General features: G+C 40.1%; 1 protein-coding gene and 2 pseudogenes across 1 annotated transcript in view; 2 read left to right on the top strand and 1 right to left on the bottom strand.

Moving 5' to 3' along the window:
* The window catches only part of ULK2 (unc-51 like autophagy activating kinase 2), a 179,084-nt gene that overhangs the window by 111,249 nt on the left and 40,696 nt on the right, over positions 1-27,139 (bottom strand). Inside the window, exons 11-13 of the mRNA XM_006877430.1 lie at positions 26,554-26,601; positions 26,017-26,105; positions 5,161-5,335 (exon numbers count right to left, since the gene is read on the bottom strand). Coding sequence (XP_006877492.1) covers positions 5,161-5,335; positions 26,017-26,105; positions 26,554-26,601 — 312 coding nt within the window. The remainder of the gene's footprint in view (positions 1-5,160; positions 5,336-26,016; positions 26,106-26,553; positions 26,602-27,139) is intronic.
* On the top strand, positions 6,567-20,686 carry LOC102841717 (annotated as a pseudogene).
* Positions 24,027-24,518, top strand: LOC102841336 (annotated as a pseudogene).

Raw genomic sequence — 27,139 nt, 5'->3', positions numbered from 1 at the left:
GCGGGAGAAAGATGAGGCTTTCTACTCCCGTAAGGATTTACACCCTCGGAAACCCTGTACAGGGTCGCTATGGGTCGGAACCGACTCGACGGCACGTAACAACAACAACAACATCCAGATTGACATCACAGTAAGAAACAAATAGACATTAAGTGCCCCCTGATGAGATATAACAGAGATATACCATATCACCTTTGTAGCATTCTTGCCAAAAACTTCAAATCTAAACACCAAATATGCAAGTATCAGGCAAACTGACACCATTAGGCAAAACCTCCAGGACAAATGATTCCATTTCTTCTACAAATAATAAGAAAATAAAAAGTAGGGAGAAAAACCTACAGACTTAAAGAAACATGAGAGACGTATCAATCAAATGTAATGCGTATACCTTGCTGCAAACAAACTACAAAAAAATACGTAACTGTAAAAATTTAATATAGACTAGATTGGTGTTGTTGCTGGGTGCTGTGGAGTCGATTCTGACCCATAACGACCCTGTATAGGGTTTCCAAGGAGCAGCTGGTGAGTTTGAACCACCGACCCTGCAGTTCAAATGGCTTTGCAGTCTGGCGCATAAACCCACAGCACCACACCCGGACTCCATGGACTACATACTTGATATTAATTTTTGTACTGCTAATCTTTTTAAGTTTGATATAAACCGTGCTTATTTTACACATAATGAAGTATTTATGAATAGTTATCTGAAATTTGCTTAATGTTTGGGCAAGCGAACAAAACAGGCTATCTGTTGAAAATTGTTCAAGTTGGATTACATATACATGAAGGATTCTTATACTCAAAACAAACTGGTGGAAAAAAAAAAAAAGGACTAAACTGTGAAAAAGAAATTTTTTTAAATGACAAATAAAAGTAGTGGTCAGTTATGCACTATGGCACAATTGTTGTTGATACAGGCAGATGAGGGCTGAGTGAGAGCTAACTCCCAGAGTTTAGCAGCACAAAAATGTACACAAGAGTAAAGAAGTAAGAACATACATACATATGTATGTAACATGTAAACTGTCATTAGTAACCTCAGAGAAACTAAAATATACCCTGTAATAAGAACTATGCAGGAAAAAAAAACGAGTTTATAAAAACTTAAAATGTGGGAGCATTCAATAAAAGCATTAGAACAAAGTGTTAAAGAAATTTCTCTAAAAGTAGAGCAATAAAACAAAATGACAAAAATGAGAGGAAAAAGGTAAAAGGAAATCAGAAGTAAGTACACAAGTGTTTGGTACTGTATTACTTCTAAGCCATCTTAAATATTTTATGATGTATTTTATAATAACTAATTAAGATTGAAGTTGTCAAGGACTTCATTCTTCTTGGATCAACTATCAACACTCGCGGAAATAGCAGTCAAGAGATCAGACGACGTATTGCACTGGGCAAATCTGCTGCACAGGAACTTTTTAAAGTATTGAAGAGCAGAGATGTCAGCTTGAGGACTAGGGTGCACCTGACCCAGGCCATTGTGTTTTCAATAGCCTCATATGGATGCGAAAGCTGGACAGTGAATAAGGAGGATCGTAGAAGAATTGATGCCTTTGAACTGTGGTGTTGGAGGAGAATACTGAGGGTGCCATGGACTGCCAAAAGAACCAATAGATCTGTTTTGGAAGAAGTGCAGCCAGAGTGCTCCTTGGAGGCCAGGATGGCTAAGCTTCGTCTCTCCTACTTTGGACATATTGTCCGGAGGAAACAATCGTTGGAGAAGGATGTCATGCTGGGTAGGGTGGAGGGTCAGAGAAAAAGAGGAAGACCCCCCCCAACGAGATGGATCAGCCAGGTGACATCACTGATAGACTCAAGTGTGGCAGCGGTAGTGAGGTTGGCCCAGGATAGGACACTGTTTCGTTTTGCTGTGCATGGGGGTCGCTATGAGTCGGTTCCGACTCGATGGCACCTGACAACAACAACAACAACAACAACAATTTTTGACAACTGAAAAGATGGGTGTTGTCAGTATGACAAATGTTATTAAAACATCAAGATGAAGACAGAAATATAATGCCTGGGATTTGGCAACACAAAGACCTTGGTAAGAGAAATTATAAAAATTAAAAGGAAGAAAAAGACATTTACACCTGTACCCCAAAAAGGGGAGAGGGGCCAAGTAGAATAAAGCAAAAGCTATGAAAGTGTTTTATATACAGAAAACTTAAAAATTTTACCAAGACATTAAAGAAAACCTAAGTAAGTGGAAATTTACACACATTTGTAAATAGATCATTCAATGCTGTATAGAGCCTATTGTTCCTGAATAGATCTTTATGTTATGCAATCCCCATAAAAATTCCAAAAGATTTTTAAAAAATAATTTCTCAAGCAGGAATTAAACTATAAATAGGGGGAGGAAAGCTAAGAACAAGCATGATAATTCTGAATAATCCCACAAAACTCGCCCCTCTCCCTCTCAACACATATATACACATAAACTGAAGAATTATTATAAAGAGACAGACCAAGGGAATAGAAGAAAATTATAAAACAAACTCATGCCTATAGAGAAACCTGAAATGACAAATCTGGCATTGCATACCTATGGAGAAAGGACAGAATATTCAATAAATGGTGCTGAAATAATTGGATTATATATAAAAATGAATTCCAGGTAAAGTTAAATATGAAAAAACATTTAAGTTTTTAGGAAAAAATAGAGAAGACTATCATTTTAACAGGAAACATGGCAGAAACCATTAGCGGCTTTTTTCCTCATATAGTGTGCCAACATAGAAACCGGCACATGAATCTAACCTGCAAAGCAGTCACAGGAAACTAACATGAAAAGGGTTGCACAGTTTGCAAAAATATGTATAGTGCATGGTGTTTGCATAAACTACAGTATTTGCCTATAACTTGTTTTTACCAACAATTGATAGGTTTCCACTGGCAGAAGTGTTGGCACATGTACATAAGGATGTCTGCTAGAACACATTTTGTAATTCTGAAGCAACAGAAACAACTCAAGTATCAATCAGTAGGGAGATGGTTTAGCTGCAATATAAAATATAGATTATTAAGATAAATGAGCTACAGAAATAAACAGCAAACATTCTCCATTGCACTTATTTTAAATTGTCTTAGTCATCTAGTATGCTTGAGCAGAAATGCCACAAAAAGAAATGTATTTCTCACACTTCAGGAGGCTGTTGTTTAGTGCTGTCATGTGGTTCCAACTCCTAGCGACCCTTTTCCAGGAGTAGCGAGTGGGTTTGAACCGCCAACCCTGTACATACCCAACAGTGCCACACCCAGACTCCAGGAGGCTACAAGTCTCTCAGGGGTCAGTTCCGGGGAAGGGCCGTCACTTCAGCTTCTGTCCCTCTTCCTTGGCCATCTATCTTCCTGTGGCCTGGCATCGTATCTTTCCCCATCTCCACGGGCATCTCTGTGCCTAATTTAGCCATTTTTCATCTTGACTATGATGAGCTTAAAGCATACCCTACCCTGATAAACTCTAACATAATAAAGAAAAACCTATTCCCAAGTGGGATTACAAATATAGGTGCTAGGATTTACAACACATATTTGGGGGAGAGGCACAATACAATCCTTACAACAACTATAAAATTGCAAAAGCACTCTATGTTAAATATGCATACATGATTAATAGAGGCACAAAAGCATCTACAAGAAGAATATGCCTCGGGCAACAGCAGAAAGGGAAAGGAACTTTAGCCGCACCTATAGCATGTATTTCTTTTGATAAAAAATAGAGGAATTATGATAAAATATTGACACACATAAAATCATGATGGTGAGTAACTTAAGTATCTTTTTGTATTCTTTTTCGTTTGAAATATTTCATCATTTTAGACATTTCAATTATTTTATTTATTTATTTTTTAAGAAATAAAGCCCCTGTACTAACGCTCAGTTCTTTCATCAGTTCTCATTGGTCATAAACTGCCATACCGCTGTACTGGTCATGTTTTTCCTCCCCCAATAAACCTTATAGGGTGTTTGGTCTGGAGAGTATGACTTTTATAACAACGAGCAGTAGGAGCTCCGGTAGCGTCACGGTTACGAATCAGGCTGCTAATCTCACAGTCAGCAGTTCGAAACTACCAGCTGTTCTGCAGGAGAAAGATGAGGCTTTCTGCTCCCATAAAGATTTACAGCCTCGGAAACCCCGTACAGAGTCACCATGAATCGGGACCGACTCCACAGCACACAGCAGTAACAACAGCAGTGCCTAGCATTAAAAACACTCAGTTAACAAGTCAATTCCAACTCACCACAGCTCCATACATTACAAAGTAGAAATGACCTCCCTTAGTGTTTTCTTGCCTATAATCTTTAAGGCAACAGACAACCAGGTTTTCTTCGAAGAGGTCTATGGGTGGGTTAGAACCACCAACATCTTGGTTAGTAGCAAAGCACTTGCCTATCGGTCCCACTAGGTATAAAATAAGGACTTCACTACCAACTAAGTAGACTTCTTATCATTAGACGTACTTCTCTGCCTATACATAGTCAACATTTGATAATATTAAATTTTCAGAGTAATCAATTTTCAGGTTTTCTGATCCAATTCTTTCACAAACAACCCACAGTCCCTTCTTTTTCAATAGTTTTGGCTAACTTCTCTTTTTTGTACGATTCCCGGTACACTTTAATATGCTTTCCTGTTCCTTTATAAAAATTCATCCTATCGATTTAAGAAGTATATATGCAAACTTGAGTGTTTTTTCAGAAGGATATCCAGACTGTGTTTAAACATCTTTGACTCCTGGTTTTCTCCCCAAATTAATTCTCCCTTTAATTTCTTGACTTCAAGTTAATGTTGCTCTATCTGTTAGTTTCTCCACTTCTTGCTGCTTGGCTACAATTCAACTAATTTGTGGTAACTTCCTATGACGTTTTCATTTACTTCAGATCCAAATTTACTGCTTCCAGAAGATGATTAAACAGAGCTTAGAAAAGCATATAATTTGGGGAGTATTGGTGTGGCACTGCAGGATAAGCATTGGACTGCTAACCACAAGATCACTGGTTCAAATCCACCAGGGTCACTATGAGTCTTAACTGACTCGAAGGTACTTAACAAAAAAAAACCAGTATTAATCAAAAGACTTTAATATTCACATGTTATGAATGCCGCTTACTGAGAACACAATGTGGACAAGTAGAAAGGATTCTCACATGAGTGGTCTGCTGATGAGATGTTGTGTGGAACCAAAACAAAGTCATCCATGTCACAAGAAGAGTTCTTGCTACTAGTACTGGCAGAGTCTTTGGAAACTTGTAGATAGTTGGGAGGACCCAATGGAGGGGAAGATAAGTTTTCTTCCTGAATATGCTGCATATCTGGAAGGGACTAAAATTAACAACATAACATTAAAATTGGCCTAATAATATAATGCAACTCAGAATAGCTAATAGACTAATAAATCCCTCTTACTCCCCACCCCTCAAATAAATGTGGGCATAAAGGCCCACATAAAATCCAGTGTAAAAGTTTGAGGGAAATCTCTTTAGCAGATCTTCCCCCTCAGAAAAATCAGTTTTAAAGTAGTTTTGCACAAATACCTCAAAAACCTTTTCTAAAGGTGATACCTAAAATCACACTACAGCGATGCTGAAATGAGTTTTTATCAGGCCAATATCACAAGTTTCCAACTCATGCCCTAGCAAAACAAGTGATGGTGGTGGTTATGTGCTGTGGAGTCGGTTCACGACCCATACCAATCCTATAAACCTTTACAGGAGTAGAAAGCATCATCTTTCTCTCCCAGAACCGCTGGTAGCTTCTAATTGTTGACTGTGAGATTAGCAGCCCGACTAGTAACTACTGAGCTATAAGACTAAATAAAAATTCTTGTTCAGTTAATTAATAAACACAGAAATGTCCAGAGATATCTTACTGTAAAAGGACTAAGAACTAAGAACCACAAGATGGCTGTGGCCTGAGTTCTGAAGGAGCTGCAATGGCTGCTACTCTTCTATTCCAGTGCACAGTTCCCTCAGGGAATGGACGTCACTGAGCAAAGACTGGTTCCTACAAAAGCTTGACCACTTTAGTCAAAATGTTTGCTATTCTGACAACAGAGATACTTCATTAATGATACCATCTACAAGCCTGGAGGCTCAGGATCTCTGGCGATCCACGGGAGAAGCCTGCGAGTGGAAACTTGATAATCAATGAATTAACCCTGGGTTGACTATGCTGAGATTTGGCACTGTCTACTAACTCCTGGAACACCGATTTTATGGACAGAGCCAAACAGGAGATTTGAGTATTGCCAGTCTCTACTACCTCAGCAGTAAGCTAAATTTGTTGATATGGTCAACATTCTAACTGAAACAGCAAAGTAATGGGACTCACACCAAGTACCTGGGTTGTATTTAGTGGCTCTTATGGCAACACCCTTAAAGTGTGCTCGAGAATAAAATACCCCAAGTTTCTAGCTGCAGCACTGGGCAACAATACACCAATCCAAGCAAACAGTTAATTTTTATGAGTATCCTGAAGTAATCACAGCCTTGTAGCTGCTCATAACAGCAAATTATCAAAAGAAGTCAAAGAGGCTTTAGATCGCATTGTGGAGATGCGGAAACGTCTGAAATACTATACTAAGCATAAAAATTTCATGTTATGTAAACCTCTTAAAATCAACTCAGTAATGGACAGAACCTGGTTGCTAACTAATGTGGTTTTTATTCTTACATCCATTGTTCAAGAATATTAAGAACACAAAACTATTAAGGGAACAGAGAATAAGATCAGCACTGATCAACCTTTATGACATGATGACAAATACACACTGCGTTCACCGTATTACAGACGTACAAGCACGTGTTGCCTTACTGTAAATGACGATGTTGTTGTTATTAAGTGCCACCGCTGACTCAGCACCATCCTCACAATTGCCGGTACACTGGAATCCATTCTTACTGCCACTGTGTCAATCCATCTTGTTGAGGTCTCCCTCTTTTTTGCTGTCCCTCCACTTTTGCCAAGCATGATGTTCTTCTCCAGGGACTAAGTCCTTCCTGATAATACACCCAAAGTACGAGTGATAAAATCTGGCCATCTTGGCTTCTGAGAAGCATTCTGGTTGGACTTCTTCCAACACAGATTCGTTTGTTCTTCTTAGAGTCCACGGTACCTTAATATTCATCTCCAACACCATAACTCAAATGCATCAATTCTTCTACAGTCTTCCTTATTCACTGTCCAACTTTCACATGTATAGGAGGCTACTGAAAATGCCTTGGGTTGCATCAGACACACTTTAGTCCCCAAAATGAAATCTTTGTTCTTGAACACGTTAAAGAGGCTTTGTGCAACAGATCTGCCTAATGCAATACATCCTTTGATTTCTTGACTGTTGCTTCCATGAGTATTGACGGTGGAATCCAAGCAAAATGAAGTCTTGGACAACTTCAATCTTTTCTCCATTTATCACGATGTTATTTATTGGTACAGTGGTGAGGACTTTTGTTTTCATTACAATGAGGAGCAACCCACAGTGAAAGTTGTGGTCTTTGGTCTTCTCATCAGTAGGTATTTGAAGTACTATTCACTTTCAGCAAGCAGGGCTGTATCCTCTACATATCACAGGTTGTTGATGACTCTTCCTCCAATCCTGATGTCATGTTCTTCTTCATATAAGCTCTTATTATTTGCTCAGCATACAGACTGAAATTGATCAAACATGCAATCAAGATGTATTGACAAGTACTGTTGATTGGAATGCAAAGGTTGGGAACAAAGAAGAACAGTCAGTAACTGGAAAATATGGCCTTGGTGATAGGAAAGGTGCTAGAGATTGCATGATAGAATTTCTCAAGACAAATAGCTCATTCATTTCAAATACCTTTTAAAACAACATAAAAGGCAACTATGCACATGGACTTAACAAGATGGAATACACAAGAAACAAATTGACTATATCTGTGGGAAAAGAGAGTGGAAAATATCCGTATCATCAACCAAAACAAAGCCAAGGGTAGACTGTAAAACAGACCATAAATGCTCATATATGAACCAAAATATGACCTTGAACATATCCCACCTGAATTTAGAGATCATCTGAAGAACAGATTTGATGCATTAGACACTGATGATGGAAAATGAGAAGCGTGGTGGTATGACATCAAGAACACCAAACAGGATGAAAGAAAAAGGTCATTAAGAAGACAAGAAAGAAGGAAAAGATCAAAATGGATGTCAGAAGAGACTCTGAAACTTGTTCTGCAGTGTAGAGATGCTAGAGCAAATGAAAGTAATGAGGAGGTAAAAGCTGAACAGAAAATTTCAAAGGGCAGCTCAAGAAGTCAAAGTCAAGTATTATAATGAAATGTGCACAGACCTGGAGTTAGAAAAACAAAAGGGAAGAACACGCTCAGCATTTCTCAAGCTGAAAGAACTGAAGAAAAAAATCAAGCCTTGACTTGCAATACTGAAAGATTCTTTTGGCAAAATAATGAATGATGAAGAGAACCTGAAAATAAGATGGAAGGAACACACAGAGTCACTGTACCAAAAAGAAATGGCTGATGTTCAATTACTTCAATAGATAGCATATGATCAATAGCCAAGGGTACTGAAGATAAATGTCACATATACATGAAGGGATTGGCAATGAAAATGGCTCCGAGAATTGATGGAATTACAAACTGACCATCTTTCAACAAACTGAGGCAGCACTAGAGGCACTCACTCATCTATGCCAAGAAATCTGGAAGACAGCCACCTGGCCAACTGATTGGAAGAGATCCATATTTATGCCCATTCCAAAGAGAGGTGACCCAATGGAATGCAGAACTCATGGGACAATATCATTAGTATCATATGCAAGTAAAATTTTGCTAAGGACAATTCAAAAATAATTACAACAGTACACTGACAGGAACTACCAGAGGTTCAAATTGGATTCAGATAAGAACATGGAACAAGGGATATCATTGCAGACCTAAGATGGATCTTGGCTGCAAGGAGAGAATACCAGAAAGATGTTTACCTGTGCTTTATTGACTATGCAAAGGTTTTCTACCCTGTGGATCATGACAAGCTATGGACATTGCAGAGAATGAGTAATCTAGAACACTTAATCGTGCTCATGAGAAACCTACACATAGACCAAGAGGCAACAAGGTCAAAGATGTGTACCAGGGCTGTATTCTTTCACCATACTTAGTCAATCTGTGTGGAAACAGTGATGAGTTCCTGGGAAACTTGTCTTACTCTTCCTTGACTAAGAAGAGTATTACAGTTTATATCAGTCTTACACTGATTTGATTCATTTACTCCCTTCATTAGAAGAAACAATTCTCAGGTAGTTTCTTTAGCAATGGTCAGATACCTTTGACCTTGAGATCAATTCATTAGTAGTGAATCAGGGTGTTTTAGTCACCAGCGTGTACTGTGGGTGTCTTCAATGTGAAGGGAAGCAACAACCCATCTTTCCCCCGTTTCACAGTCTGCTCTCTTTATTAAAGGGAAAACACACAACGTACATTATGTTTGAACAAAAGGAGTTTGATTCAGTTGAAATACTTCAGGTCCAAAAAAAAAAAATCTTTCAGCTCATACAAAAATCACTTAAATAGTAGATGTCTCTGGAAGACAAGTGCAACACAACTTAAAATCTGGTCTTCCATTGTGTTGCTCAAACGTAAAAATCTCTTGTGAGACTAAAATTTGAGTACACCCAAAAGTTTAATTTCTCTGTGTAAAATTTACAGGAAGGTCATCTTCTTCCTCCCTTCTTACTGGTCTTGCAGCCGACCCACCCAGCACACAGGAAATGACTTACTCTTGAGGACCAGGTGCAGCTACTTAGTTGATTTCCATGGGGACACAGCTGTACAGGCTGGGTTTTCACAACTATTTCTATATTCGGAACTCTTATTCTTTCTACTAAGGGCCATTCCTAACATGTAAATATAAAGATGTTTTGATTAATGTTATTTGTTGTTAAGTGCCTTTGAGCCGGTTTCAACTCATTGTGACCCTGTACAGGGTTTCTGAAGTGCAGCTGGTGGGTTTGAACTGCCAACTTTGTGGTTAGCAATCCAGTACTTATCCTACAAGCACCACACAGTTGTTGTTGTTGCTGTTGTTAAGTGCCATTGAGCCAATTCCAACTCATAGGAACCCTATACAGGGTTTCTGAGGAGTGACTGGATTCTTATCCAAGAACCGCCACCTTGCAGTTCAAACCAACCTTGTTTTCCTACAGAGTCACACCAGGATTCCATTGTTGTTAAGTGTCTTAGAGTTGGTTCAGACTCATAACGAACCTGTATAGGCTTCCCAAGGAGCAGCTTGTGAGTTTGAACCGCCAACCTTTCAATCCAGTGCATTATCCTGCAGTGGCACACAAGGACTCCAAGATTCCATTAGGTATATGTTAATTGTTGTTGCTGTTAAGTGCTATTAAGTTGGTTCCAATCCATAAAGGTCCTGTATAAAGATCCCACTGACTTTGTGGTTCAAACCAACCTTGCAGTCCAGTACATTAACCTTTAGTACAGGAAACAAGTACTTTGTCAAATAAGGAATTCTTGTCTTTTTAAGAAAAATTAGGGATAGACAGAACTTGAACAAACTAGCAAAGAAAAAAATTCTTGAGGTATATTAAAATCCTTTTGGAAAAACTGACTGCACTCATCCAACCTTCCTGGATGTTTTGCAGCTGCTATGCATACTATAAAGTTAAGCTTAAAATGGAAAGTACAACAGCTCTTATCTAATATATTATTACAAATTCTGTCCAAATCGCTCATTTTCAATTCATCTGAAGAGAATCCGATGTAGTATTACATGTCTAAAACGTTATTCAAAGATACTAGTAGTTTTGGGCAAAAGCAAGTCAAAATCAGGAAACAGGAAAACAGCCAAGCCTGAAAGTCCACATCAATACCATGAGTGGAAACCCTCTTCTTGAAGTTCCTGCATCTAAATCCAAACGTAAAGCTTGAAGGTTTTCTCCTGGGGAAGCAATCTGTCACCAAATCAGTATTTCCCTCTCCCAGCAGAAGGGAAATACACTGAAGCTGTAGTTGATACAGAGCCTAAATATCTGATCATTGTGCAGGCTGCACCTCCACCAAGTCAAAAGAAGTCATATTCAGCTAAGACACATACTTGCAAGCCTCTCCTGTTGGTGACTGGCCTCTGACACCAACTTCTGTCTTTCTGTCCTAGGGATTCCTCATCAACCCACACCATGACTGGACACAGTCAAGTCACTGTCCCAATGACAGAAGTGATCTGTCTTGGCGGATATTCCATGTGAGATGTGCTTCTGATGTTGAAGTGACATATGAAGACTGTACACAATTCGCTACAGAGAAAAAGATAAAAGGGAAAAGAATGGGTTTTTCAGCTCTGTCCAGCCACTGAAACAACTGTGGGAAATCTAAAGCCCAATACAGTTTATGAATTTGGAGTGAAAGACAATGTGGATGGTGGAATTTGGAGTAAGATTCTCAATCACAAGACTGCTGTTGGAAGTAAGAAAGTAAATGCAAAAATCCAAAGTAGCTATGACTAAGTTCACCAAGTGCCAGACTATGTCCCAAAGAAGTCAATTCCAGTAACAATCATCAAGCAAGTGATTCTGAATGTTACTCACAGGGCTTCAATCAAATCCCCAGATAGGACGCCCTTGGGAGGAACAATAGTACTCCAGCTTAGTGTTCCAGGTCTTAATGAAACAGCCATTAAACTGCCCACATCCATAATGTTTGAGATCACTGATACACCAGAAGTAGAAAAAATACCAGCACAGCCTGTAACAGTGACTCCTGAAACCGTTCCAAGAACCACTAAACCCACTGTGTCGAGTGTATTAGGCATTTCAGAAATAGTACCGGTTCTCAGCAAGAGAACCCCAGGAACGTCACAAACTATTCTAAAACGTAGGTTTGAATTGCCACTGAGCACTCAAGCTCCAAACAGACTTTCAGAATTTCCTAGGGCAAAAACACCCTCTCTTTTGAGAAACCTGGGGACACCTTGGCTTCAAGTGAAAAGCCATGGATTGTACCTACAACTAAAATGCCTGACGATTCCAATGTTCAGCCTCAAACTGCTCCAAGTGAAACATCATTTGTTCCTCAAAAACTGGAAATCTTAACCATTCCTGAAATGCAATTTACAACACGTGCCACAGCCACTATATCTATTCCTTCTACAACTAAACGTCGCCGTATGCCCAAACCATCAAGAAGCAAACTGAAAGAACCACAAGGCCTGAAACAACAACACTTGCTCCCAATGAAACACAATTTATTTCTTTGAAACCTAAACTCTACCTCAGCCCAGAAGTGACACACATCAAAGCTGCCCCAGAACCTCAGACTCTACCACCATCACCATCAACGATAGCTCCCAAAAAGAGATAAACGACCAGGTCATCATTTCTGTGTTAAAACCACACGTGGTCCAGAAGTACCCAAGACCAAACCTGCTCTGGAACCTGCTACTGTAAAAACTGGAACTCTTGGTGCCCACAATCGCTCCCAAGCAGACCCCTCGTGCTCCTCCCAAGCCAAAAGCATTACCATGCCCAAGAGTCCCACAAATACAACCAGTCCCAAAGGGTCCCAGCATGTTACTTCAAAACCAAAAACATCACCATGGTGTCATATACTACACCTGTCTGGGAAGATAATATATCTACAGTTGAGCAATTCAAGACAACAATAGTTCCAAAAGATGTTCTCCTACCCCTTAAACCAGATCCCGAGGTCTCTGAAAGCGAAACTACTCTTTAGAGACACAGGGCATCCCTTCTATACCTATGATTTCACTTAGTCCCAGTCAAGAGGAATTACAGACCTTTCAGGAAACAGACCAATCCACCCAAGAACACTTCACCACTAAGATTCCACGAACAACTAGATTAGCAAAGACAACTCAGGCACTACACAGATTGTACAGTACTCCTGTGAGGCCCAGAGCAATGGATAAATCACAGGTCAAACCTGTTATGAATAAGACAACTGCAAAACCCAGACCCAAGCCCAGTGGAATGTTCAAAGGGAATGGAGTGAAAACAGGGATCAAGCATTCCATTCCTGGAGACACTGGGGCTAGCAGAAATGTGTCAATGGATTCCATTCATCCCACCAAAAAACAGCCATGATCCCAGGCACTCGCTGCCCACTGTTGCCACTTAGACCTACACCACTACAGAGAAAACCTTTCTCCCAAAATAAGGTCACTGGAAAGCCAGGAAGTGCAGGAATCATTTCATCAAGCCGAGTAACTGTCCCACCCATGAGGGCAACACCTGGTTCTACAGAAGCTCCTTCAGAGAAAACCAAGACAGATAACAAGCAGCCCAAAGTGCCTGCCTCTGAAGAAGAATTCCGACAGAAGACACTGATCCTCTTGGGAAGCCCTGATTCACAGGTCCACACGTAAGATACATCCCAAAGCCTGAGAGCTGGGGAGTGGGTGTTCTATCACCCACTCCCCAGCAAGTTGTTCCCCAAAGAGGAGGCTATAGAAGGGACGGCCAGACCCCCTACCACAGAACCCTACCACCCACCTCACTGTGGTCACCGTGGAAGAATGCCACTCATTTGTCATGTTAGACTGGGAAAAGCCATTAAAAGAGTGTCACTGAATATGAAGTTACATACAGAGAAAATGGGACCTTCGGTGGGAACAAGTCCATCCAAAGTACAAATCAAACCTTCTCCACAGTAGAAAATCTAAAACCAGACACAAACTATCAATTTGAGGTGAAACCCAAAAACCCACTTGGTGAAGGTCCAACCAGCAACACTGTATCATTTAGTACCGTCAGTGACCCTAAAGTGAGCAAGCCAACTTCTGCAGGAAGAAATGCCATCTGGACTGAAAGACCCTTTAATTCAGATTCATATTCAGAAGGTTAAGGGCAAACAATATGTCAAAAGAACGCGGTATAAAAAGTTTATAGGGGTGCAGCTATGCAACTTTCTCAGGTACACGATTTATCTGAGTGACTCCCTCACAGGAAAATTTTATAACATAGGTGTCCTGAAAGGTCACGGAGAAGATCACTGCCAGTTTGTGGATTCATTTTTAGATGGACACACGGGACAGCAACTTACTTCCGACCAGCTACCCACCAAAGAAGGCTACTTCAGAGCAGTTTTCCAGGAACCTGTCCAGTTTGGAGAAATAGGTGGTCACATCCAGATCAATTATGTCCAGTGGTATGAATGTGGGATAAGCACTAGACTGCTAAATGGAAAGTTAGAGGTTCAAACCCACCAGTCACTCCTTGGAAACCCTACACAGGGTCGCTGTGATTCGGAACCAGCTAGATGACACTTAGCAACAATAACTACATGTAACCCTTGGGAAGCATGGGGGGATGGGCTCTGTAGGATCAGCACTGGACTTCAAACCACAAAATTGGCAGTTTGAGCCCACAGGAGAAATGTGAGGCTCCCTCTGCTCCAGCAAAGACTTACAGACTCAAAAACCCTATACAGAATCACCTGGAGTAGGAAGTGACTTGGAGGCACTTAAAAACAACCTGTATTCCTTCGACTTCTGGTATGGCACTGTAGGATAAGCACTGGACTGCTAAGACAAGCTTGGTTGTTTAAACCCACCAGCCACTCCTTGAAAACCCTGTACGGGGTCACTATGAGTTGGAACGGACTAAACGACACTTAGCAACAACAACATTGTTGTCGTTAGGTGCCATCGAGTCAGTACCAACTTATAGCAACCCTATGTACAACAGAACAAAACACTGCCTGGTCCTGGGCCAACCTCACAATTGTTGCCACGCTTGAGCTCATTGATGCTGCCACTTTGCCAATCCATCTTGCTGGGGGTCTTCCTCTTTTTCTCTGACCCTCCACCTTACCATTATGGTGTCTTGTAGCCAGGAGGGGAGTGATTAACTTTGCAGCCTAGGAGCGGAGGTCCCTGGGACCATCAAGGGAAAAGAGCGGAGAGCGGGATCCTACCCAGAGAAGCAGTGATGCCTGAGATGGAGGCACAGACGATGACGTGGAGAGATGGAGCAGCTGGGGACTTCAGACACAGAGAGGGAGAAGGGCTGTGTGCTGATGACCCAAGGGGTGTGGGGGGCAGGCTTGTAGTGTATACTCTTTGGTTGGTTGATGATACATGGAAGGGATTGTAACCATGGCAATGAAACAATATATGATAGGTTGAATGTAAAACTAATGTTCTCCCATGTAAACTGTCACAAAACATTCTCCCATGTAAACAATTCACAAAACATTAAAAAAACAAAAAAACACAACAATATTGTTGTTAAGTGCCATCGAGTTGGTTCCAACCCATAGCGACCCTTTATAGGGTTTCCGAGGTGAGCTTGAACCACCGACCTTGTAGTTCAAACGGCTTTGCAGTCTGGTGCATTAACCCACAGCGCCATACCAGGGCTTCAAAAACAGCATTATGTATCCCTTAGTACACCATGATTCACTTTCTGCCTTGAAATCACCAATAAAATTGTATTTATTACACTTAAAATGACTTCCTATTGCCAAGTCCAAGGGATAGTTTCTATGTCCCTAAGTTGCTTAATTAATTGCTATACTATCCCTGCAGAGCAATCTTTTGATACCCTTCCCTTTCATTTGGTGACCCATTCTGTCTTGCTTTCCCTTCTTAGACTCTTTTGTAGGTACCTACTTCTCATTTGCCTCTGAAAGGAAGTATGGAATTCCCTCAAGGTTCTACCTTGGACCTTCTATCCTCACACTTTCTATACTCATCCTAGTGATCACTTTCACCCTCCTACCTCCAACTATCACTTATATAAAAAGAATCCAAATATTTATCTCTGATGAGCTCAAAAACCCACTGCATTCAACTGAACCCCAATTCACAGCAACCTTATGGGATAGGATATGGTTTCCAAGGCTATAACTTTACAGGAGCAGAATGGCTAGAAGTTTAGAACCAGAAATCGCTTAGTTAGCAGCTGAGCACTTCACTGCCTAGGCAACACGTTCATGTTTGTACATTAACTCATCTTCATACTCAAAAGTTCTCTTTGGGATTTAAACAAGACACCAGAAGATCGGCAGTTCAAACCTACTAGCTTGCTGCTCTTGGAAACCTTACACACTGGTTTGCTATGACCTTCTAAAATAAGTTTTCCACCAAAGATTTTTGCATCTAAATGTGCCTATCCTCTACATGCACTAGGAGTTCTGTTAGTGCAGTGGTTACGAATCAGGCTGCTAACCTCAAGGTCGGCAGTTGGAAACTACCAGCGGTTCCGCGGGAGAAAGATGAGGCGCTCTGCTCCCGTAAAGATTTACAGCCTCGGAAACCCTGCAGGGTCACTATGAATCGGAACCGACTCCACAGTGCTTAACAACAACAACATCCTCTACTTGCAGCGGCAGCTCACTTCTCTGAATTCTCCATTCTGTTCTCTTTTCCGGTAGCCCTAACCTAGCTTCCAATTTTATTCTTCCCTTCCAATGTGACCATGGAGGCCTGGGTTGGCACTGTGGATAAATTCACTGGGCTGCAAAGTTACTTTGAACCACAAAGTTGGTGGTTCAAACAAGAACAACAACAACAACATCACCATATTCAACAAAAACCTGAACGGGCTCTCTGAAGTCAAAGCAATTTCCAGTTCATGCCCTTTCATTGGCCCCTCTTGGTCACTATACTTATATTCCATAGGTTCTTTTATCATCTCTCCTGCATTCTGATTCTTCTCTGCCTCTGTCGCTCCATTTTCTACCATGAGCTTTGCTGTTCATATTATGCATCATAGTATCAAATATATGCATTATAATAAGAGTATTTACGATGATTTAAGTATCATTCTAGAGAACTTACTATGGACTAGGCACCTTCCGTATATTCCCATGACCCTCTTGCAAGGAAAGGTTAATTAGGCCAGTGTTCGAGATGAGGAAACCCAGGTTCCACTGTAGGCTACTTGACTTAACCAAGGTTACAGAGTATGCAAACAGCAAGGCCAGGATGGAAGTCGGTCCTCCGTGGCTCCAAATGAACCCATCGTCCTTCCATGTCAACACACTGACTCTGTATTTTTAAAGAACCAGCTTTAAACCTATATTTTTATGTTGTACATTTTATATTACAGAATAAGAGATGCAATATATAAAGCTGTTTTCATGAGTAATAACACAGAATACTGGACAAAGCAGGTTCAGGAGACAGTATCGGTATTCTGAACTACATATAAAGGAATATTTATAAAGATCAAAGGACTACTGTTAGTGGGATTTGTAGCAGAAGTAAGAAAGGTGGTGTTTTCTAATCTGTGGGTACCAGCGGATCCCTGAGAGGCCATTTTGGGCATGACAAAGCAAGGGCAGGAACAAAGGAGCACTCCCACTGCAGAGGTCTGGCCAATCATTGGAGATAACGTGAACATTTTTTTCTGTTCATTTCTCTCTCTCTCTGTCTGCGCACCTCCACTCTTGGTGCCTAGAGGGCGTGCCTGAGTTAGTGGACACAACCTCCACCCCGGGAGGGTTCACCTATGCATGCGCACGGATCTGCTCAGCAAAGATCACTGGGCCCAGAATCAAAGAAGGGAGAGGAGTCAACAGGAACAGCTTAACACGGGAGGGTTTCCCAAAACGGCTCTGACCAGCCCTGGGCTGTTTCTCACTAGGAGAAACATCTGAATGGGCTTGAGGAAAAGAAAGCTACACAGAAGATGCAAGTGGGCTGAAAATTAAATCTTGAGTTATGTCCTAAGGAGCAACAGTAACATCTTGAAATTTCTCAGGCAGTCTTGAAGGCAAGAAGCTGAAAAGGGGAGTTAAAGTCCTACTCATATTTAGCTACATTTTTTTGTTTGCTTTGTTTTTGCGATTATAAATGTTAATGTTCAGTCTGTTTTTTTATTTTTTGCTTTGTATTTTTGTTTCTTGTTTATTTATTTTTGGCCCCCCTTTTACCTTGGGGGAGGTCTCTTTCTCTCCTTACGTTACCCAAGAAGGGACAGCTATATTGCAGTCACATAGCCAAACTACAATCGCACCCTATAAAATCCCACCATCGGGGCAACAGCCGATACCAGGTGCTATACACCAGATAGATAGCCAACACTTGCTAAAATTACTCTGAGTTGAGTAATAAGAGAAGTGAAAAGGGAAGACCATCTCCTGAGCATATCTACCAGGAAGGACTCAGAAAGCTTAATAATACACCAACATACATTCATGTAATTATTGAAAATACATCTAATTATTGGAAATGCCCAAAAAGCAACAAAAGACCTCAGCTCATGTCCAGAAACAAGCTAGAGTGACTGAAACAAATGATCTGGAGGTAGACTTAGACTTCCCATTGGAAGGAGGGCAGGTTCTGGAACTGCCTGAGAAGGAATTCAGGAGAATGAATCTGAGGTGCATCCAAATGCTCCACAAAGAGCTTTAAAAAAATAAAGAAGAAGTCAGGAAAGCACTATAGGAACAATCAAGTAAGATAAGATACAGCACTGGAAACAATTCAAAACTTGCAAAAAGAGGTCCAAACGATAAATAATAAAATACCAGAAATGGACAATACACTGAAAAGGCAAAGGAATAGAACTGAAGAGATGGAAGCCAGAATCAGCGAGCTTGAAGACAAATCTCTCAGTACTGCTAAGATAGAAGAGCAAACAGAAAAAAAAATAATTAAAAATATCTGAAGAAAGTGTCAGATTTATGTGGGACAACATGAAGAGGAATAACCTGAGGGTAAATGGAGTTCCAGAACAGGAAGGATCACAGAAGACCACAGAGGAGATAGTTGAAGAGGTGCTGGAAGAAAATTTCCCTAACATTCTGAGAGATTAGAAGATAAGCATTCAAGAAGTTAAATAAACCCCAAGAATGAACAACCCCAAAAGAAAATCACCAAGATATAATCAAGCTCTCCAAAATCAAAGACAAGTAGAGAATCCTGAAAGCAGCTAGGGAACAGAGAAGTGTTACTTACAAAGGCAGACAAATAAGATTAAGCTCTGATCTCTCAACAGACACCATGGAAGCTAGAAGGTAATGGGAGATATATATAAAACCCTGAAAGAGAAAGAGAAAAACTACTAACCAAGAATCGACTACTCAACAAAGCTGTTAATCAAATTCGATGGTGTAATCTCTTGAATGGGACAGAAAGGAATATCAGGAAATGTGATTACAGAAAGCTTCGAAGCCCGTCTGCAGCCTTTAACAGATTGGAATACCCCGAATACCTAGAACTTGCCCAGTGACATACGCTTATGGCTGAGCCTTTGTAGTATATAGGACGTTGGGTGGAATCATGAGCCCCATCCAGAACCTTCTGAGGTGGAACATTCCCATCTTAAAGGACATGCAGACCAATCCAGAGTGATTAGAAGAAGACGTGATATTTCCTGAAAGAAAGACCAGCAGGAAAAAACAAAAATGGCAGTCTGGCTAATACAAAAACAAGCAAGCTGTTCGCTTGGGAGCCATCAAGGCAAGCAATCAAATCCCTTCAGGACAAACCCCCTCCAAGACTGAAACCAAAGGGAACAGAAGAGAAGACATGTAAGCTCGCTGACAACCGCATTGGTCTACATGTGAGTGGAAGCGGGGAAAAGGCAGTAATGAAGAAATGGGATGAGTTCAACCATGTTTCACAGACTCCTGTCAACCTTGAGATGAAAGAAATAAGAGGAAGGACTGGTTGGTCTGAAGTGTGGGGAAACTTGGGAACTCCAGAGCCCATGTACACTGACCTAGTCACGGAGCGTTAGAATTGAAAGTGAAGCATCCAGCTGATATGAAGTGAGGAGAGACACAAAAGAATGCCCAAACTTGCGGATAGTATCCATTTGACCTAGCTTCAATGGCTTGATGTTCATAGCTCAAATCAGGAAGATTAAAAAAAAATTGATAAAGGAAGCACGTGAAACCTGCTACAATTTGATGAACTCACCCTATTCTCATGGATGTAGTAGCTCAAAATACCAACCAATAGGGAAGGTATCTTCAGCTCAAGAATCAAGCTTGTCTCCTCAGTGTACAGGGTTGATAGGAATGCGCAACTCAGTCACTGACTACCTAAATGTTGGGCTATAAAGGCATGAAGTAGCTGGCTTACAAGTTTTCAAGAGGCAGTTTAGCTTCAGAGTGTGCAGGGGAAGGTAGTATCCCCACAGAATAGTTTGCATCTTATCTAGATGTTGGGAGCTACTGAGCTGAAGGTCTCTGACCTGGAGGTAGTTTAACCTCAGGATTGCAACTGAACAGCTGTGGTCCAAAATTCGAGCAGCATCCAGATCAGGCTGCCCCTGAGAAACTTGCAAAGCCTGCCTAGGGAACACGGAACTTGCAAAGTCTTACCTTGTACACAGCCATGACCTTCAGCTCAGTCTGCACAAACATCAAGCTGATCTAATCTCAGTTTCCTTAGCTACCACAAGTTACTTTCTTCTGATAAAGTCCCGCTTACTGCATGCACAAACACCACCAGATGTTCTTGCACTCTTTTCCCTGACCCAATCACCTCCCGTTGATATGTGTATATAATAAACTTGCTGCACTTGGTCTGTGTTACAGTATCTCCATCAGAGTGCTGTGTCCCACCTGGTCCCCACTTTAGTTAATTATTGTGTCTTATGTCTTCCTTTTTCTTCTAACCTCCCATCCCCCTTGCTCAGGTTTAATCTCTCTGCAAGAGTCGCGGAAAATAGCCAATGCCAGACACGGTATCTAGATGGATCTGGTGAAAGGAAAGGGGAAGAGTCAACAGACTCTTCTGATTCAATAGTTAGTAATGTTATCACAACTAATTGTGATTGTCACAACTGTAAAGGTAGAAGTTTTGTAATATAAAGAAGGGAGTAGTCAACCTTACATTCCAGGAACAGAGGCCCCTAGGACCATCAAGGGAGAAGAGCATGAGACAAATCTGGGACACTAACCAGAGAAGCAGTGACACCAGAGATGGAGACAAGAGATGATGACATGGAGAGACTGAGCATCTCAGGACTCTAGAGTCATAGAAAGAGAAAGGCTATGTGCTGGTGGCCAGGAGGCTGATTGCAGAATGTGACCTTTGGTTATTTAAATGATTATATATTCCTGAGTGCTTTTGTGAACATAAAAAAGAAAAAAGAGGGAACAGAAGCAAACACTGTTAAATGATGCATGGAGGGATTGTAATCAACGCAATGAAACAAAGTAAGATAGGATGAGTGCAAAACAAATGTTTTCTTGTGTAAACTATCACTCAATTCACAAAAATCTAAAAAACAAAAAAGCTGTTTTACTAATAACTTCTTAAATTTATGGGAATGTAATGTAAATCATTTACTGATGAAGATCAAAGAACACAGCCTTCGGTATGGGTTGCCTCTCAATGTCAGAAAAACAAAAATCCTCACCACTGGGCCAATAAACAACATTCTTATCGATGGAGAAAAGATTGAAGTTGTCAAGGACTTTATTCTTCTTGGATCAACTATCAACACTCGTGGCAGCAGCAGTCAAGAGATCAGACGACGTATTGCATTGGGCAAATCTGCTGCACAGGAACTTTTTAAAGTGTTGAAGAGCAGAGATGTCAGCTTGAGGACTAAGGTGCGCCTGACTCAAGCCATGGTATTTTCAATAACCTCATATGGATGCGAAAGCTGGACAGTGAATAAGGAAGACCGTAGAAGAATTGATGCCTTTGAGTTGTGGTGTTGGAGGAGAATACTAAAAGTGCCACGGACTGCCAAAAGAAACCAAGAGATCAATTTTGGAAGAAGTGCAGCCAGAGTGCTCCTTGGAGGCCAGGATGGCTAAGATTCACCTCTCATACTTTGGACATATTGTCAGGAGAGAAGAGTCGCTGGACAAGGATGTCATGCTGGGTAAGATGGAGGGTCAGAGAAAAAGAGGAAGGCCCCCAAAGAGATGGATCAGCCAGATGGCATCATTGATGGCGTCAAGTGTGGCAGTGGTGGTGGGCTTGGCCCGGGATCGGACACTGTTTCATTCTACTGTGCATGGGGGTCGCTATGAGTCGCTTCCGACTCGATGGCACCTGCCAAAACAACCACAATGTAAATCTTAAAGTGCTCTGGTAGCGTAGTGGTTATGAATCAGGCTGCTAACCTCAAAGTCAGCAGCTGGAAACTACCAGCCGTTCCGCGGAGAAAGATGAGGTTTTCTGATCCTGTAAAGACTGACAGCCACAGAAAGCCTGTACAGGGTTCACTATGAGTCGGAGCTGACTCCATGGGCACACCACCACCACCACCAATGTAAGTCTTATTAGTACATCTGCTTTTTATGTTTAGTTTGAGATTTCAGGGTTATGCAAGAGAGGTTATTTCCTAGTTTTATGACTCACATATTTATAAAACTCTGTCTCCGTATGTGCTTTAGCTGTGGACATGAGTTTTCCCTGGAAAATGCTAACAATAGCAGCTGCAATTCTCAATCTTTACTGTGGTTCAGTATCATGGAGACGGCATGAGAGAATTCGGAAGGACAATGACATATGGACTTCCAGATAGGACATATAGGAACCAAATGCACTGTGTCTGTGGGAAGAGACAATGGAAAAAGCAGCTCAATGTCAGTCAGAACAAGTCCAGCACCAACTATGAAACAGACAACCAATTGCTCATATGCAAGTTCAAGTTGAAGAAAATTTAAACAGTCCACAAGAGCCAAAATATGACCCTGAGTATACTCCACCTGTATCGCAACTGAATTTAGAATCAAGAACAGATTTGATGCAGTAGACATTAATAACCAAAAACCGAAAGAGTTGTGTGATGTTATCAAGAACATCATACATGAAAACAGCAAAAGGTCATTATAAAGGTAGGAAAGGAAGAAAAAAACCCACAAGAAGCCAGAACAGATGCTGAAACTTGCTCTTGATTCTAGAGTAGCTAATGCAACTTAAAGAAATGATGAAGCAAAAAAGCTGAACAGAAAATTTCAAAAGGCGGTTCTAAAAAGACCAAGTATTATAATGAAATGTGTAAAGACTTAGAGTTAGAAAACGAAAAAGATTACAAAAGCTCAGCATTTCTCCAGCTGGAAGAACTGAAGAAAGTGAAGGACTGCATGGGAAAAATATTTAATGATGTAGGAAGCCTCAAAAAAACATGACGAATACACAGTCACTTTACCAAAAACAAACTGGTAGCATATGATCACAAAGTGAAGGGACTGACAGAAATGCAAGCTGCACTGAAGGCCATTAGTGAGAAACCAAGACTTGACAGAATACCAAGGGAAATGTTTCAACCTAGCGATAAAACAACAGCAATTCACTCGTATTAACAAAGAGATTTGGAAGACTTGACCAACCCATTGGAAGAGATCTGTGCCCATTCCAAAGAAAGGTGACCCAATGAATCTAGAAATCATTGAATATCATTAATATCCCACGCAAGAAAAATTTTGCTGAAGATAACTCAAAAACATTTGCAGCAGTACACTGGCAGGGAGCTGTCAGAAATTCAAGCTGGATTCAGAAGAGGACATGGAACGTGGGGTGTCACTGCTGACAGCAGATGGGTAATGGCTAAAAGTAGAGACCAACAGAAAGATACGTACTTGTGGTTCATTTACTACGCAAAGGTATTTGACTGTAGGATAATAACATACAATTGTGGTCACGAGGTATCTGTAAAAAAGACCATGAGGCAGTTGTTCAAACAGAGCAAATACTGAATGGTTAAAGTCAGGAGAACTGTGTACCAGGGTTGTGAAATCCTTTCACTGTACTTATTCAATCTGTACACTGAGCAAATAATCAAAGAACCTGGATTATATGAAGAACATGGCAGCTGCACTGGACTCATTAACAACCTGCAATCGGCAAATGATACAATCTTGCTGCTGGAAGTGAAGAGGACTTAATGAAGATCAAAGACTACAGCGTTCAGTAAGGATTTCATCTCCCAACACCATACTGAAAGCACTGAGAATTGCAAGTGGAATATTTTGAAGTAGACTTCAGTTTAATTACATCATTTCTGTATTCAGTTTTTAAATTCTTCTTAACCCTACTGAATTTTTTTTTAAACTAAGTTAACATGGCTCCAATGAATCATTGAACTCCTGTGGCAGTCACATACAAGAATAGGCAATTTCTTATTACATACAATCCAACCAATGAGGCCTTAAACAAACTTATAGAGGAACTTAAGAAGTATGAAGTTAGCACAATAGTTAAGAGTATGTGGAGCACAACTTACGACACATTTCCCAAGAAGGCATCCATGTTCTTGATTGGCCTTTTGATGATGGCGCACCACCATCTACCAGAGTGCTAATGACTAGGTAAAGTCTTGCAAAAATTAACTTTTTTGAAGAACCGGGTTGCTGTATTGCTGTTCACTGTGTTGCAGGAGTTGAGAGAGCTCCAGAGCTTGTTGCATTAGTTGAAGGTGGAATGAAATATGAAGACGCCATACAGTTCATAAGACAAAAGCAGCATGGAGCTTTTAATTTTGTATTTGGAGAACTATCATCCTAAAATGGGTCCACACCTCAAAGACTCCAACGGTCATAGAAACAACTCTTGCAGTCAATAAAACGCTTGCCTGATGGTATTATTTTGGAAGTGGAACTTAAGACAGGACCTAGTTTTTCATGCATACTTACCAACATGAGAGCGTGGTGAGTAAGTCTAGTAAAGCTCCCATAAGAGTACTGAAAGCAGTTTTGCCAGGCTACAAGCTTGAAAGAACTGCAATTTCCAAGGTTGGGTTATAACCAGCCTATCTGGACATTTAACAAAGGTTTCTTACTGTTCAGCATTTAAAATATGTACCAACAAAAAAATATGTACCAACGGACCTTTTGATCATTTGTACCAACTAACCTTTCCTGAAATCAGGTAGTATTGTTATAAGTCTTTAAATCTATTCCCATACCAGAACCTTATCAATATCTAAGAAATTTGGCATGATTATGTGCCAAAATACACAGCACAATACTTGTATATTTTTAGTATAATACAGAACTAAGAAATCTTAGGAACCGTGAGCACTAGACCTTTTTGTGCTTTATTCCTTCAGTCAATTCAAACATTGAAAAGAGATGCTATATGGTTATTTACATGCTCAGATTGTTGGGTTTTGTTTTGTTTTGTTCAAACCACGACTTAGCAGTGATTATTTAATGTCTTTCAATAAATTTCACTTTGCAAATGTCTTTTAATGTCTCCAGATCAAAAAAAAAAAACACCACCACCAAAAAACTTTAGTTAATTTAATGTTTGTACTTTGGGTACAACTTAACAGGGAGGGCCTGAACAAAGAACAGGAGGGGATTACTAAATATTTTTAGGGAAATGTTGCCATGGTCTTGTGCAGAACATATGGGATATGCTCTTTACTAAATATTTTTAAAAGGTAGAGATGCTTTCTTATTGTAGCTAAAACTGTTCTTATTCATACAATTTTTTAAACTTTTTCCTTATTTTCTCATCAATCATCAATTAGAAGTTTTTTATTAACTTATTTTTGTTTGAAGTGTGACTCCCCCACCTTTTCAACCTCTTGCAAAAAAAAAAAAGTGGGTTTCTGCTAATGAATTTAGCAGAGTCAAATATTTATATGCTTTTGGAGCTGTGTAACAATATTTGGATAACTGATCATTTGTTTTATTACATAATTGATAAAATAGTGATACATACTAATGCTATTTCAACCACATATTTGTACTGTCTGGGAATGTGTGGCTCTAGTTGTGTGAGACAAACAAAAATTGCCAGTGTTCACCAGCTTCTGAAAACCTAGTTACAAAAGCTTAAACATCTAAATAAATGATAAAATGCGTTTATCATGGGAAAAACAAAAAATAAAAACCAACTCTACACACAGGGCATAAAAAAGTGGTAGAACTCTTTGTTCAGAGGAAAACGTCCCAGAGCGTGACATTTCTTACTAAAGGTTACACTACAGGGTAGTGTTCTAAACCTCCACTGCTCTAGTAAACACTATATATAATGTACTTGCAGGTTTTCTGTTTGTGAAATGATGTTAGAGCACTAATTCTGAAACTGTTTTTAATAAAGCCAGAACTTACTGGTGGAGAGGCAAAACGGCACGATGGAGAGCTGCCACAGGAGTTTCCAGGGACAGAACCAGCATATACAGGTACTGGAACTGGGCAAGCTGGAGAAATACAACACAGGGAAAGGGGTGTAAACTTTGTAGTTCAATGATATGATTTGGTCTAACAGGGAAACATGTCAAAACAACATTTTTGTGATGGATAAAAATAAGTATTACTCTGCTACAGGGAAACCTGTGAAAAGCTGAAACCCAATGGGACTGCCTTGTTTATCTGGAGCTAATAAGTTTTCTGCCTTAGAAAGAGTGCAGTTTTTCCACCTTTCTATTTAGTAAAAAATATGTCCGTTTTCCATATCTGAAAGTTTCTGCCTTACTAAAGTTCCAGTTTCACAAAACGGTTATCAAGTGAAAACAAGCATAAAAATCTAGGAAACAGTTAAGGGAAATTAGAAAAGCACAATTAATAACTGATTTTACAACAAAATACTAATGATTTTTTAAGTTTCTAGTCACTCTTTAAGTAAAAATGCCAACACTGAGTACTCACATTTTTTTACTGGAACTTGCTCAAGAAAAGGATGGCTAAAAAATGCTTCTGTAATAAAAAATGAGAGTGCAGTCTTTAACGTGACTTTAAATATCAGATAGTTTAATCTTCTCAAAGTGTTCAACATAATGTCTTTGAAATGATATAATATATATATTTATGCTAAATTTAATGCATATTCATAATCCATTAAAATTCCAGAACATCCATTACCAACAAAATTTCTTTAATTTCAACCATATTCAAGAAGATAAAACCATGGGAATTCTGTAACACTAAGGTTCATGGTTAAGGACATATAAAGCTAAGTCAAAAACTATTACTGCAAAATCATAGAACCCTTTCTTACACAAAAATAACAAAATGTGAAACTCTTGTTTCTTAACATATCCTTCATCTAGCTATATGAACTTCTGAAAGTGATGTTTTCATCACTTTAACCCTTTCCCTGAAGAATTCTATACGCTGATGCATACCTCAAAATGACAGTTTTGGCATCCATGAGGGACTCAAATTGTGTTCCTTTTAATATTGAGTTTGGGGGACCAAAAGGGCTTGAGGGGAAGGTCAGGTTTGCAGAGTGGAT

This window comes from Chrysochloris asiatica, unplaced genomic scaffold (genome assembly GCF_000296735.1).
Source record: "Chrysochloris asiatica unplaced genomic scaffold, ChrAsi1.0 scaffold00495, whole genome shotgun sequence".
Classification (NCBI taxonomy): Eukaryota; Metazoa; Chordata; class Mammalia; order Afrosoricida; family Chrysochloridae; genus Chrysochloris; species Chrysochloris asiatica.
The sequence above is the reverse complement of the archived record's forward strand: the minus strand, read 5'-3'. Positions and strand labels throughout refer to the sequence as shown.